This window comes from Chlamydotis macqueenii, chromosome 4, assembly GCF_036417535.1.
Source record: "Chlamydotis macqueenii isolate bChlMac1 chromosome 4, bChlMac1.mat, whole genome shotgun sequence".
NCBI classification, from domain to species: domain Eukaryota; kingdom Metazoa; phylum Chordata; class Aves; order Otidiformes; family Otididae; genus Chlamydotis; species Chlamydotis macqueenii.
In genome coordinates this window covers 72,650,352-72,665,418 of record NC_141559.1, presented here as the reverse complement: position 1 = coordinate 72,665,418, position 15,067 = coordinate 72,650,352, and the positions used below count along the sequence as shown (strand labels likewise).

The 15,067-nt window shown below is 38.9% G+C and overlaps 1 protein-coding gene across 1 annotated transcript in view; it reads right to left on the bottom strand.

Moving 5' to 3' along the window:
- Positions 1-5,379: 5,379 nt before the first annotated feature.
- Positions 5,380-15,067, bottom strand: part of SORCS2 (sortilin related VPS10 domain containing receptor 2) — a 576,005-nt gene continuing 566,317 nt past the window's right edge. Inside the window, exons 26-28 of the mRNA XM_086747245.1 lie at positions 10,699-10,856; positions 8,454-8,533; positions 5,380-8,114 (exon numbers count right to left, since the gene is read on the bottom strand). Coding sequence (XP_086603371.1) covers positions 8,091-8,114; positions 8,454-8,533; positions 10,699-10,856 — 262 coding nt within the window. The 3' untranslated portion in view covers positions 5,380-8,090. The remainder of the gene's footprint in view (positions 8,115-8,453; positions 8,534-10,698; positions 10,857-15,067) is intronic.

Below are 15,067 nucleotides of genomic sequence, written 5' to 3'. Positions count from 1 at the left end.
TCACACACACACTCCCTCTCTAACACAGGCTCTACGCTTCAAAGACACCACTGAGCTTTTAATTATCTTATTCCCACCAACTTCTTCAAGATTCTCCAAGAAGAAGATTCTGCCAAACCTATCTGGTGTTTTCCTATGGGGCTTGAAAGCAAGCCATTTGCTTCTGCCTCTATGAAAGGTTGCATACTGACCCTTCATACAGACCTGACAAGCCAAATTGCTCCAAAGAGAAATGGTCCCTGGTCCTGCTCCCCTGTTAGCAATGGACTCTCTTTACTTCACCTATTCTTCAGCTTCAGGTTACAATAATTTATGTAAAAGGCTCTGCACTAGCTTGGGCCTCAGCAGTCCATATTGAAATACAAATGCAGCCCAATGGTCTGACCAAGTGTCTCTGCCCAACCTTGCTGCAGTTCTGTTCAAAGGGCTGGCACAGCAAGCCAGCCCCTGCTGAGCTTCAGGAAACTCCTGCAAACACCATGTCTCATCCCCATAACCCAAAATAAGGCAGGAGGCTGCATTTGGGAGATAATGGGTATAGGTGTCTGTCAATTAAATATATATTTTCCACTAGAAACTGACAGCAAGGTCAATATATCCATGGATGAGGGAGGAAAATGCTAGTTATTTGTTCTTCCAGGGAGCACAACACTCACCCACATCTCAGACTGGAAGTATGTGCCCTCTGGGACAAGCAGCTGAGAGAAGTTCTGGAATGGCAAAAGGGAAGAGTTCCAGAAAGATGTAATGAAAATGAGAGTCAAAATTAAAAGTGAAAGGCTCTTTTGAACAGAAAGTGGGAAAGACACAAGAAGGGTGGACTGCAGTGAGACAAAGCACAAGGGAACTACATCAGCCCAGATAAAGCAGCAGAGCTCAGAGGAGAGACAGGGATGGGGAAGAGATCGTGATTCTTCTCGTTATCACTCAGAACACAGTAGGGTGCACATCCAAATAAAAACACAGCTAGAAACAGAATATAAAGGGGAAAAAAAAAACCAAAACAAAAAACAATGTAGAAGGAAGTGGACTGTAGAGAACTATCATCAGGAGGAGGAGAAAGCAGGCAAGGCAGAGCAAGGACAGCAGCAATAACGAAAATGAACAAAAGGAAAGAAAAGGAGAGAGGAATAAGCAAGAAGAAACTGAAGAGAATGGAAATTCAGACCATTTTTTCTACAAAGTGCTAGCAATCACTTCGCAAGAAGTTGGATCCATTAAACAATGCAGGCCACTTCTCTGAAGAGTTCAGCATCTCAGAAGATTAATCCCAAAAAGAGGAGGGGATTTACAAGCAAATGGAGCCAGTGAATTGGGCAGCTTCCTATGCCTGTGATGATATTCTGTAATCTTAACCGCTTAAATGCCCTTCTGTGAATCTGGGACATATAAGTGGTATATTAAAAATATTCTCCTTTGGACTAGTTTTATAATTTGCAAACTGCTTCTGTGCATGTTACTGATGTTTAGAGTATACACTTCTGCATAGTCCTGCCTATTCATAATCCATAACAAGAATGTCTCAAAAACCATGTGGAGACAAGTCTACCGTTTTCCTGTATTAACTGTTCTCATTAAAAAGCATCTCTTTCATAATTTCAAAAATATTTCCTTTTAAACTGTTTAATTAATAAGTAAATGCTGTGAAATAATAATTTTTTTTTTAAAAAGAGAATAAACCAATTCTTGCCCTCTGATCTGCAAGAGCAGACACTGTCAATAAGAACTGCACATAAGTATCTAAAGCTGGTTAAAATCAGTGACAAATAACAGAAATATAAGACATTCTAAGAAAGCTGTTTGGAATTCCTGGCCTTCCTGGTGATTAATATAATCATTATACCGTTAAAAATATCTGCAACAAAGGCATATTATTCAAGAAGCACCATGTATTGCTGCATATATTATTGTTGCCCAACAGGGCTTTACATCCACTGTGTTGCAACAAATTAGTGTAAAAATGCAAATTCTACAGAAGCTCAGAAATCAAGTGTGATCAATAAAGCTCACGTTTGTGTAATGCCTTCAGGTGTTGCAAGGAAATAATTTTAAACAGAATTACTTGTGTAAGGGAAAGAATCCACTTTTTTTCAGGTCTAGTAAATGTCACTCCTAAAAGAAAATCAATCTGGAAGGAGAAAGAGACAAAGACTGCAATTAAAAGCAGGTCTTTTAAGAGATACTATTAAAACAGGTATTTTAATACAAACCATAACAACTTTTTGATAAGGATTTCATTGTGTCTAGCATATTCATAGCCTAGCACTGTTCACATAGCTCTATCATTGCACTTCTGAGTATGTATTTCTAAGCCTTCCAGTATTTCTTGTCTTAGATACTGTCTTCCAGAAGATCATCTCAGCTACGAGCACATAAACTAGCTAAAAATAGTAATTCTGACAACTTTCACATAAGGAAATAAAAAAAGAGATGAAAAGAATGAAAATCCTTCATTCAGTCATACATGACTCCACAATTCATATTTTAAGTAATTTGCTACTCCATTTAACAGGAGGAAAATGGCCAGGGCTGAAGACTTAAAGAAATGAGATCTCGCATATCAAAAATCATGAAACTAACTTGCTGTATGTATCAATTTCAGGGGTAAAGGGGAAAAAAAAACAAAAAAAAAAAAACAAAAAAGAAAGGACATTTCTCAGAGGAATGCATTTTTCAGTCTTCACACTATCCTGAAGTACCATTACAGTTCCTTATTTCCCTGACAGTATGAATAATCCTCTCTGCTCTGTCTAACATACTTGAAAAAAGTGAAAAAAATAAAAACTTTGTCCACGTGACATTCCCATTCAGATTTGGGAAGTGAGCTGTTCTAGTCCATCTCAACATTGAGAAACCCTTCCTCACTCCTTCCAGCTTGAGGTTACAAAAGGAATGGGAAGAAAAGCTGTCGAGGTGATGAATTGGGTAGAAGGGCTGAATTACAGAAGAAGATTAAAAAATTAAGAGAGCACAGCTTGACATTTCCCAAAGACTGCAGGGCCAGGCTTTTAATTGCAAAAGCTAACTGGGGGTCTGAGTTGTCTCAAAATTTGTCACTTTGATGATTATAGTCTGAAAATAAGATAAAAACATTACATATATATATATATATATATATATCCATGACAGGAATAAACACACATTTAATGGCACTGAGAGGGCTGATACTGAAAGGAAATAAGGAACAGGAAAATATAGACTTAACGTCAGGAAAATGGTCTGAGTAGAATGTGTAACTACTTCTAGGCAACTAAATGCTATTCTAGCGAAAGTTTTAAGAAAGGCTCTCTCATACTAGTAAGATTAGGCTATACACCACTCTCATCAAGAAAGTTGCAAAAGCAATATGCAATTGGGACTAGAACAAAGAAAATGAGCCAGAAAGCAGCTCTTTGGGTGGACTTACAAGATCCAACAAAATTTTGCATTTCAAGAATCAATATTTATGAAGGTAAATGCTTATAAATTTCTTCCTGGCAGAAAGCCAATATTGTAAGAGAAATGTGCACTTACTGTCATCTAAAACTCTAAAATAAAAATGAAGATGGAAAACAATACAGTGGTATCAATCAATATACAATAAGAACTCCAACTGTTAGTGAATCGGCAATGAAATAAAATTTGTAGTCTCTTTTTTCCCCAAAAGTCTCATTAATAAAAAAACTACAAAACATTGTATTATTGGAAACAAGAAAAAAATATGTGACTGAAATTGTCATCGATGCTATCAACTTAGCAACACTGTATTTGACTTGAAATAACACCAGAAATTCAAAGCATATCAGAACCATGGGTTCATCATCAAAAGCTACTGCAAACAAATGCATGTTTTTAATTTCTTAAAAATAATTAAAAACCACATTTCTTTGAGCATGTATGTATTTGTGTAAGGAGGATGGAAACCACCAGTTCCATTCTACTGACCTCTATTAAAAAGACAGCACGCGGTAGGAGAGTATTCCCACTGAAGGGATGTCTGCATTGGACCTAAACCACAGCTAACCGTCACAATCATGGCAGATGAAACCTGCTTTGTACTAGGAACTGCTAACACTGATTTGTCTCCATCTGTCCAGAGGACAGTAATTTAACAAATCATCTACTTTATATGAATAAACACTTTACTTCTCTTTACATGGGTCACTGAAAGCAGAAAACTCATCAAGAAGGATATAATTCAATAAGAATATCCTAAAACGGTTCAAAGAAATTGGATGTGAATTGGAGATAATAACAACATCTTGCCTCAGGCTGGCACCTTCTATTTTTTCACAGCCATTTCCACCACTCTCTTCTACAGGATATAAAAACATATATTGCTTTAATTTTTGAGAAATTAATTTACACTATGTGTGATTTTTCCCAAACGTCTTCTGAGCATTTCTGAACACTTTACAGATGGGCCATTCCAAAGCCACATAAAACATTCAACGTCAAAAAGGAAAGCAAAGATAACAGCTGCAAATCTTGATGGCTCTGTTGAGTGCTTTATATCACTCCTGCTTGGAGCACTCTGAAAAGTACAGGATGTTTTTAAAATTGCAAACACATAGGAGATTAAGAAGGTCAAAAGATGTAAATGAGGCAAATACATCACCAGTTTTTTTGGTTATAGTATAGTTCAATACCAAAGTTGATAAGTATCACTGTACCCGTTATTGTAAGACTTTTCAACAAACAACCCTGCAGCAAAGTAAGTTTAAGATATTAGTGTGTAACATAGCAAAATCACAGCCAATGTTGCAATGCTACCATGTAAAATATGTTCCAAAACCAGTTTTAAAATCAAATTACCTTTTTTTTTTTTAACAGTGATGTACCTTTTTCAGATTCCAGATTTTTTACATTTATACACAGTTGTGTCTGGTTTCAGTAGACTACCCTTAATAACAGCGATAATTAAAGAAAAAAAAAAAGGGGAAACTATCAAAATTTCTTTCACTCTGAAGATTCTGTATGAACAGTAATTACTTTAGCCTCACAATACCCCTGTGAGCTAGGTAATTACTGTGAGTCCCATTTTACAGGTCAGGAAAATGAAGCATATACAGGTTAAGTAACTTGCCCAAAGTCTGGGTACAGAATTGGTACCTGACAGCCATCACATCACCCTTCCTCAGTAACAAATCTAACTGGAATATGTACAAACACTGCATGTGTGATTAGTGTTTGTGCATAGAAACAACTCCGTGTTTCTGCACACATATGTATCGGGATTTTAGATACATAGAAAGGATAAAATGCTAAGATGTCATGGACATAGTTCAAGAGATTTGAAACCTAGCACTGGTGAGACTTTTCATTTAAAGATAAACTAAGACATCATGAATGGGAAAATGGCAACGATATTTTCTCAGTTTTAAAATAATTCTTTAAAAGTTATTTTTGCCAGGGAATCAAAGGCTTCCTTTATTATCTGCTGGGTATTATTAATACAGTTACTGCAATACTTACACCTCTGTAGAAAACAGTGTTTTTAAGACATGACAAACCAACCTCACAGGAGTGCTGCATGAATCAAATTAATAAGCATTGAAAAACATTATTACAGGCACTATATTGTGCTAAGCGTTAATTAGAGCACCAAGCGGTTAAATACTCTATGGTGTTCCAAAAGACTCCTGTGACCAGAGACACAAATCACCCTGTATTAAATGTATAAAAATAGCTGTTAAAGCATAAATTAGATGTGCGACCTAGTTCCAACAGCATCCTTTGCCAATCAGACGAACTGTGGGAGAACCACCCCAAGTGAGAACTTCCATCCCATCCCTGATCTATGAAGCTAATCTGATACCCACCTTCCCTGTACCAATAACCCACTTCAGATTTATTTCACAGGCACAAGTAAGCTGTTTGCAATACTGTTTTATTCTCTGTTCCAGCTCATTTCTGTTAGAAAAAGCATAAAGAGCTGGTGAGGGGAAAGCCTCTGGTGCAACGATCTCAAGAGTCCATTGCACAGCACATTTTGTATTTGCACTTCTCTTCAAGAAACCCAGGCTGAGACACATGTAACACCTTGGATTTCTACACAGTCTGGCATACAACAGCCAGCTAGAGCATTGCTTCTCTGTAAATCAGTTTGCATGGCACTCTATAACTATACAGCCAGAAATTTTAGAACAATTTTTGAAATTATTTTCCTGAGCAGTTTGCAAGTGCTTTTCAGAATCTTCACTTACACATTGCCACCTAGTTCCTTACAGTAAGTTTATAACATAGATTTTCTTGTGCTTTACACGTATATCCTGTGGGGTTTGTGAGAGCCTACGGTACTACACTGAATTATTACATCCCAGTCCGTTGCATTTGTTGACAATATGCTCTAGGATATCCACAGCTACACAGAGGAATGACTCCAATGCATATGATAATTTTAAGACAGTTCTTTTCTGTCTTACCAGCATTTACTATTTTCTGTTTATTCAGAAAGATGTAGTTAGCTATCTGTATCCTCTTCAAGCAAGGTGCTGTGTGAGCTTGCCACTAGCATCAGTATGACATTCAGTGAGTACAGAGCTACTTATTCTCTACTGAAGGCAAAAAGTGAAGAGATTATATAAGTTTCTGAGAAAAGCATCCTAATTCCAGGCAGCAGTGACACATAGGATGCCAGATGTTTAAATTCATCACAACACAGTCCATCTCCCACACATCTCCAGAAACCACAGGGAGAAGACCAGCAAGGTGTGGATTCACCCCACTGCTGCTCCCTAGGGATGCAGAAGTTGGGACTAGGAAACTCTGACATAACTCACAAAATTGGGATTAGGAAACTCTGACCTGACTCACAAGCCTTTCTGCAGGTGGCTTCTTCAGAAGCCTCACTGACCTCCCTACAGAAATAGGGGCCAGCGGTGGTAGGGACTGAGTGACACCCTGTGGTGACTGAAAGGAAATACGAACCCCTGAATCCCAGCCCATCCTCCCCATGGCCCTCTGGATTGTCAAACCAACCCGAGTCAAAAAAGGTCAGGTCAGAGTTTGCTTGCCTCTGCCTGCAAAGGCAAAGAGCCAGGGAAAATCCCAAAGAAGGATGTGGGTGGGAAAGGGATGGCAGTGTGCTACCCAGTCCTGCCCAGAGGAAAGCTCTGACATACCTGGCACCTCTACCCTAGTAGGAAGCTTAAAAAAAATAACCATACAAAGAAAGTGACTTAGAAGAGGTATTTACACTCTCTGCAAATTTTAAAAGAGACAGGCCACCAGCATGGGGTTTTGCAGGATAACTCATCCGGCAGCTGCCATCGTCCTAGAGGTGCTCGCTCAGGAGACAAGAAGAGAGCAACTGAAATGGCTGTCCGCAAGTGAAGGCACCTGTTCTGGAAATAGCATCAAGCTGGTGTTTTTCTTTCACACAGGGTGGGGTTGGGAGAGATAACTGGTGCTGATGGTTTGTCAGGACTTGCTACACTTACAAGAGCGTTATCCTATATTATGAGATCTCTTAATTAACGCTTTACTTCCTTTAATTCACAGAAGGGCCTAAGCCTAAATTAGATTGTCTCACACACGTTTAAGTTAAGAACTTGTATCAACTAGGAGTGCATCTGCCTCCTTGCTCAGTCCTCTCCCAGTACAGAAGCACTTGGCCTCCTAAAAATGTCATCGTGATCAACCAGCCATTTGTCTGGTCTAGTTGCTTGTATAAAAATCACCTTTTTGGGCTGAAGAGCCCCAGCCTTCTGCTGAATACCTCAATTAAAAATAGAATTACAAAGTTACAGTCAATCCTTCTAAAAATAAACATAAAGGACTAGAACATATACAGAAAAGAAATAAGGTGGCATTGAAGGTGCCTAGGGCTACAAATTTGCTACCATATTTTGAGTTTCAGTCCTAAGGAGTTCCCAGGCCATAGAGTGAACACAAGACACATTATCGTTCTCCCTCGGTAACTGATGATGGATGTTTTTTCCACGGGACTGATAAGAAACCTCCTCTGCACCAGCATTTACAGCCATATTTGCAATTTTGTGACATCACCAGGGGAAAATAAGACGATACAGAGAAGAGTCTTTCGGGTTTTTTGTTCAGCTGTAAATATCAGCTAACCAGGTAACTGTGCATCTCTCTGGAGTTGATGCTCAAAACCACGCCTGAGTGATTGCCTATGAAAATATAGAAACAAAAGGCCAGCATTAGTGTATTTCAGGCACTTCACAATAAATCCCCCTTTTATTGCAGGGACAACTCAATCACATAAAGAGAGTGGCTTTATCAAACAACAGATCAGGTGAAGGTTGGTGCAACAGCTCCGTGTACCTACAGCATTTTTTCAGGTAAAGCTTTTGCTCATGGTGGTGGATTTGTGGTGAATTCCTAGGGTTTCTATCCCAGTGACAGCATAAGTTGGTTCTCTTTGTGGCTTAAAAAGGTGTAGTTGTCTTGAGGGGTGCAGGTGAGGGAGGAGAATGGAACCTGAGGCGTCCATTCGACATGCCACTGACCTGGGACTGGACACTGACCGGCATCAGCAATAGGGGAACTCTGTAGCTGTTCAAGTTGCCACTTCTCCCAGAAGGAGTCACTGCAAGGTAATGGTGTTGAGGAGTCCCAAGGTGGGGGTTGCGATAAAGTAGGCAACATAAAATATATAGAAAACAAAAAAAGTGGATGGGTGAGTCTGGAAATACTGTACTGTGGAAATTCAAAAGTTATGAGAAGAGAGAGAACAAACAGAAACCCAGGCCTGTAACTCCCTGCTGTGCATAGAGCGGAGGCTGCTACTGACATCTCCCAACAGAGAGGGAGAAAGTTCATCAGAACTAGCAGGGATCTCCATAGCACAGGAACCTTCTGCAAATGATGTCATAAAACAGAATCTAATATAAAGCAGGGATTATAACATGTTTCATACTCTAGACGGATAAAATAGAAGAGTATCATTAACAGGAATATTTTAGTGTCAGTACTGAGCAATACTGGAGCTAGTGGAAAGTATTGCAAATAACAAAACAGCACAGCGAGCAGAAACAGAGTTTTATGTCTTAAATAAAGTCTCATGTCAACAAAGTAGTTGACTAACATGGATTATTATGATCCACAGAAATGAACTCTTCATGCTCCGCTGGAGATACTGCTGGTGTTGACAACCTGGCAGAAGCACAAACCACCTCGAGATCTGCATTTGCTAACTGTCTTAAGTTTCACGTCAAAATACCATGATCTTGCACTCTTTAACTCCAATAATGCTCTGCACAGAGAGATGATTTTTTTTTTTTTTTCTTTCCTCTGAGTAAGGAGTGCAGGGCAAATAGAGATTATTTCTGAAGGCATTACAAATCAGGGTAGCATTTCTTTGTTCCAGCATCCCAAGCTGCTTTATATAAATAGGCCATAAGGTATTCCCTACCATTAAAAGAAGTTATGCTTTTGTACATTACTAGAGGTGTTTGAACGCTCCACTTTAATAGGCATGCCTGCAAGGACTTTGTTAGCATTCAGCTTTCTAAAGACCTTGGAGATGAGTTGATCAAACAATTTTAACATCGACTTTGTTTTTCCAGGGTTGTTTTTGGAACTAACTTTGGTAGAGTCAGGAGTGCAAGCAAGATTGTCTTGCAAACTCTGAATGAAAACACAGTGACACTCATACACCAAGGCTGTCAAAGAAAAGATAGAAACACACAAAGCAAAGCAGGAGGCTGGATTCTTCCCTTGCGCTCAAAGCTAACGCCTCCAAGAACCTGGAAGTGGCACATAGTTCAGCAAATGAAAATAAAGACATCAACCACAAACGATAAAGATAAAACCTAAGGTAAAGAAATCTCTCCTTTGCTAAAATTCTATCCTTCCCCAGGCTACCCACAGCACAGCTAAAATGCATTTTCTTCCATGCATTCATGAAGACATTATAGTTGCCTCTTACACCATGAATCTACTGCTACAAATCCCAAAGGTTATCTGATTTATTTTCACAAAATCTGTAGAAATGGAACTGGTGAGCTTTTTCCATTGTCCTGTGCTTTTCAGCCTGTGACCTGAAAGCAGTCTGAACACAATGGTAAATTTTACAAGAAATGAACTTTATAGATCAGCACTCTATGTTGCATTAAATTTAACCACAGGGTGCCAAGATATACACTTCTATCTGACACTGGAATCACTTGCACTGAGAGATATTCACAGAAAGTTTCCCTCATGGGTTCCTTATGACCATCCCAAGAATACTAGTAAGTTACCACTAAAATAGGGAAGACTCATGACAGTTTTTATGCAGGAATAAACCTAATGTTTCTAAGCATGAAAACTTTAAATGCTACTGGAAGATGATGGCAAATACAGCAATGGATCTAGATACAATCCATCTGGAATCACAGAAACATAGACTCTACAAATCCTTCTGGCCTAAACTCCATTTTCCACTAATATAGGGGATTATTAAGTTAATTCAAATGTTACCTATTATATCCTGTTCTACCCAATATAATTTCTCTATTTTGAAATAGTCGAAGTCTCCTGACATTAAACTGTACTATCTTTGTACTCATGCTCTATATGGCACGTCACCCATACATTAGCCTGTATTACAAGCAAGCTAAAAGAAGATAACTGAGATAATACTCTGTTGGTGATGTACTATTTGCTTCTTCTTGAGTCTGAGCAGAAAATGAAAAAAAAAGCTAAAATGAAAACAAAGAGCAATTAAAAATCACTTACTTAAGAAAATTTATAAACTAAAAATGAAGTTACCTCTTGCGTTACCTAGTGTTTGAGAGTCCAGATCATCATCAATAAACTCTTCACCCTGGATGATGTTCTGGGTGTCCTCACTATGATTAACAGGGCTTGTCATCTCCTGTTCTTTCTCATTGTGCATCTGGGCATAGACATTTCTGCCTGGCAGTTTCCTAAATCGGACAAGGAGAAAACATATTGTGATAGGGTTCCTTTGTGTTGCACACACCCTGGCATGAGAGCAGAGCTTCAGTAGAGCAAAGTTGCACAATCACAAAATAGTACCAATCCCACCCTTCCTTAATCTTCAGTTCACAACCTAAACTTAGCAACTTCTTATTCTCAGTCATAGTTTTATGTAACTGCCTGATCACGATGTTCATAGCAATGTAATAATTAAGCACCAATTGCTTGACTAAGATTGACAGACAATGAACAATACCAAAAAAAAAAATACTGAAAACAGAGAAAAGCTATTTTTAAGAACTCAAGCAATAAAAAGGCCAAACAGGCATTCATTCCTGGTTCCAGGCATTCTCACAAACATTAAGCTGGGTTTCAATCATCATCTCTCATGGACCCCATGTGGAGTACCGAGTTCAGCTCTGGGGCTCCCTGTAAAGACAAACATCAACCTGGTCGAGCACGTCCAGAGGAGGTCACGAAGATGCGCAGAGGGCTGGAGCACCTCTCCTAGGAAGACAGACTGAGAGAGTTGGGGCTGTTCAGTCTGGAGAAGAGAAGGCTCCAGGGAGACCTTATAGCAGCCTTGCAGTACCTAAAGGGGGGGCCTACAGGAAAGATGGGGAGCGATTCTTTATCAAGGAGTGTAGTGAGAAGATGAGAGGTAACAGTTTTAAACCAAAAAAGAGTAGACTTAGATTATGTATTAGGAAGAAATTCTTTATTGTGAGGATGGTGAGACAGATTGCCCAGAGAATTTGTGGATGCCCTATCCCTGGAAGTGCTCAAGGCCATGTTTGATGGGGCTTTGAGCAACCTGGTCTAGTAAGAGAGGTCCTTGCCCATGGCGGGACAGGTAGAACTAGATGATCGCCAAAGTCCCTTCCAACCCAAATTATTCTGTGATTCTATGATCACATCTCCTTGCTGAGGTGCACTGACACTGAAGGTGGGTGAGAGCATTGAATAGCACTGTCATATTCCATCAGAGTTGAGGAGTAAGAGTAAGTACTGATAAAGAGTTCTTAACTAGATTAACTTCAATTAGACTTTGCAAAATCAAAGGGAATAATCAGGACTTTTAACTTTGTAACAGAAATTATGGTTTAAACATGTCTAGAGAGTCATATCCTTTGTTGTAGCTGCATTCACCTGCAATCTGCCTGGGCACATAAGGATATCCTTTCCTAGGCACCAAGCAGACACTTCTGATTAGGGAGTTGCAGGTTGTGAGCTCCATTTTCTGCACTGCAAGAAGCAGCCTGACAGCTTGATCAGCATGACAGCAGATCACAGCTATCAAAATCTGTGCTTAAACTCAGATTATTGCAATGGGCAAACAATGAGAAGAAAAGAGAAAACAAGGCTGAATGGCTGATGTTAAGCTGTTGTTTCTGCTGAGCTCCTTTAGACAGAGAGAAGATAGAAAAGTGACACTAATTTTTAGGCATCTCTCTAAAAATGACCACCTTCTGCTCCACATTCCATTCTGGCAGCAGTTTGAAAGCTGGATAAATACACAGGTTGTCCTGTTTTCTCTAGGTTTTTAAAGATGATCTGTCTTTAAACATAATTTCAGAAGAAAGGTTCTTTACCCAGTAGCACCATCTTAGTTTGAGATAAAAGTTACTGCAGCAAACAATTTTGAACAGCATCTTCCACTTCATCCGAGTAATTAGAGTAAATAGAAGTCACTAAACAATGAAAGACAACTGAAGAGGATCTCCTTCTTTTAATTTGAACCAGTCAAGAAATTAATTGCATCCTATCTACGTACACACACACATCTGTATAGGTATGTGTATACACACACACACACTCAAAATTACATACATACAGAAATCAGGTATTTTATAACACTATTTATAAGCAGCAGAAAAGAAAGAAATCTGATTGTTCTTGCTCTTTTCTAGATCTCAGTGAGCACTGAGTAAATAAAACGCAAGACTAACCAAACGCAAAGGACAAGGATGGAAAGAAGGTCTGATAGCACAATACTGTGCTATTATGACTACTTCAATAGGTCCAAGGGCTCCTCCAACACAAACATACACATAAAGCCAAGCCCTGCATCACTCTCGTCCCATTAACTGGATGAAAAAAGCCACGTTGAAAGGTGGAAGGGACATTCCTCATTACCAAAACAAATACATTAGGTAATTAATTTTGACTTTTTTCCTCTAGGGCCAGTAACTCCAGACTGTTTTTAATGTGTCTGCTAATGAAACTGGTCATGTGGAAAACAATATCCCTCTTAATCAGACCTGCATCAAACCTGTCAAATCGCTCACTTTCAGTCCAGTGCCAAATGCCCTAAGGGAAACAAAACCCAGCAGAATGTCTTTGCAACACATCTGCAGAATTAGCACATATGCTTCTGCAATAATTAGGGGACCCTCCCAAAAGTATCAATGGCCTTATCAAAATATTTTTTTACGTAACAGAAATGTTATCGATCTCAAACTCATATGGCACATCAGACCTTTGCAGCTAAGTAATGGGAGCAGATCTGCTAGTCTAACTGGTGTCTGACCAGGCTGAAGGACCTGTCTGAAACCAGGTCAACAAGGTGCGTCTTTTGGTGTAAATCCTGAGGCTTCAACTCACGTCTCTGGTAAGACTTTCTACTTAGAGATCACCACAATCACAACACAAACTATTAAGCATGTTAAGGGGTTCCTGAATGAAGAAACCTCACAAGTTCACAAATAACCAGGAAACATGTTGTTAGGAGCACTTATTTACAGATTACAGATAAAAGAAGAAAAGGTGTCAGCTGTTATCTCTCACTCAACTAAACCTCATGAGTCCAATCCTGCTAAGTACAGATCCTTCGTGGAAGGTATAAAGTTGAGGTATTCAGTGACTCTTCCATACTTTCCTTTGCTCCTCACGCTTACAGAGTAAAGCTTCTCTGATTGTCACACAGGGTACGGATGGGAGGAAGGAGAATATTACAGGTCTTATGAAGGCACAGATGGTAGGCATTTGACCTTTTATACATTATAGAGATCTCTTTGTGTTTCATATTGGTTCAGTTTTACAAGGAAGACATTCAAGCAGACTGAATAATGATAGTCCAAGCCTTTTCAAGAGGTATTTTTTAACACATGTGCCAGATGTTCTGTTTATACAGTGCAATCACACTGCGGGATGAAACAGGATGTGGATACTGAATCCTTGCTAAAGATGGGCCTGATTCTGGCAATTTTCCAGTCTCTCTTCACTGCTCTAACATGTAGGAAGGAAGTTGCTACCCCTAATTATATAGAGAAAAATCCTTGTGTACCCTGATGTGCTTTGCTCTGCTTAAGGAAGTAATTTATGTAGAGTCTAATGTAACTGTTTGAAGTAGGCAGAGCTGAAATGCTTGGGATTACATAAAAGACTACTGTGAAAACATGACAAGACATGAAATTTGACCCAAGAGGTTTATATCAGCAATATGAAAATTTAAAGCACATTTATAAGAGCACAGAAAAAGATTATGAAATAGTTTATTTTGGGGGTTTACTCTTCAGCTGCAAAATGCATGTGCTTCGCATCCATCACTGGAGATAATTACCTCTGCTGAGCAGCACTCCATGGTTTACATTTTTAGTTCCTTTTGTTTTCTCTGTAGCATTTTATTTCAATCACAAAGAAGAAGAAATATTCACTTCTGCTTTGAGGACCATAAAAATATGAACTGGAGACTTAATTCTGCACAGAACTACTAATGAACACCACAGCACATGGCTTTCAGCAAGCTCTCCAGGTCCCAGACACCTTTTAAAAGGTATTCTAGAAAACATATTTTTTTTCCCTCCTATTCACAAATTCTAATCAGTTTATATCCGCAACCATTTGCACTTAAAAATATTTAGCAGTAAGGAACAGTAGGAGGGGGAAGAGATATTGATTCCCACTCATTTAAACTCTCTAGTTTATTTGGCTTTCAATTCCTTCCTCGTGGAGCCAATATTCATTGGCCTTCATGCAACTTCATTCATTTTCCAGAGGCTTGATTAAGATTCTGTTTTCTATAAAAAATAGGAACATATTCACATGGCAAAGAATATGGAATAATGTAGCATTCTCTTGGAACTTAAATAAAACTAACAACAATAACAATCCATTAAATAGAATACTTTATTGTGGTGTTGGTTTTATTATGTTTGGATTAACATTCAGATGACTGACTTCTTTGTGCTTTAAGGCA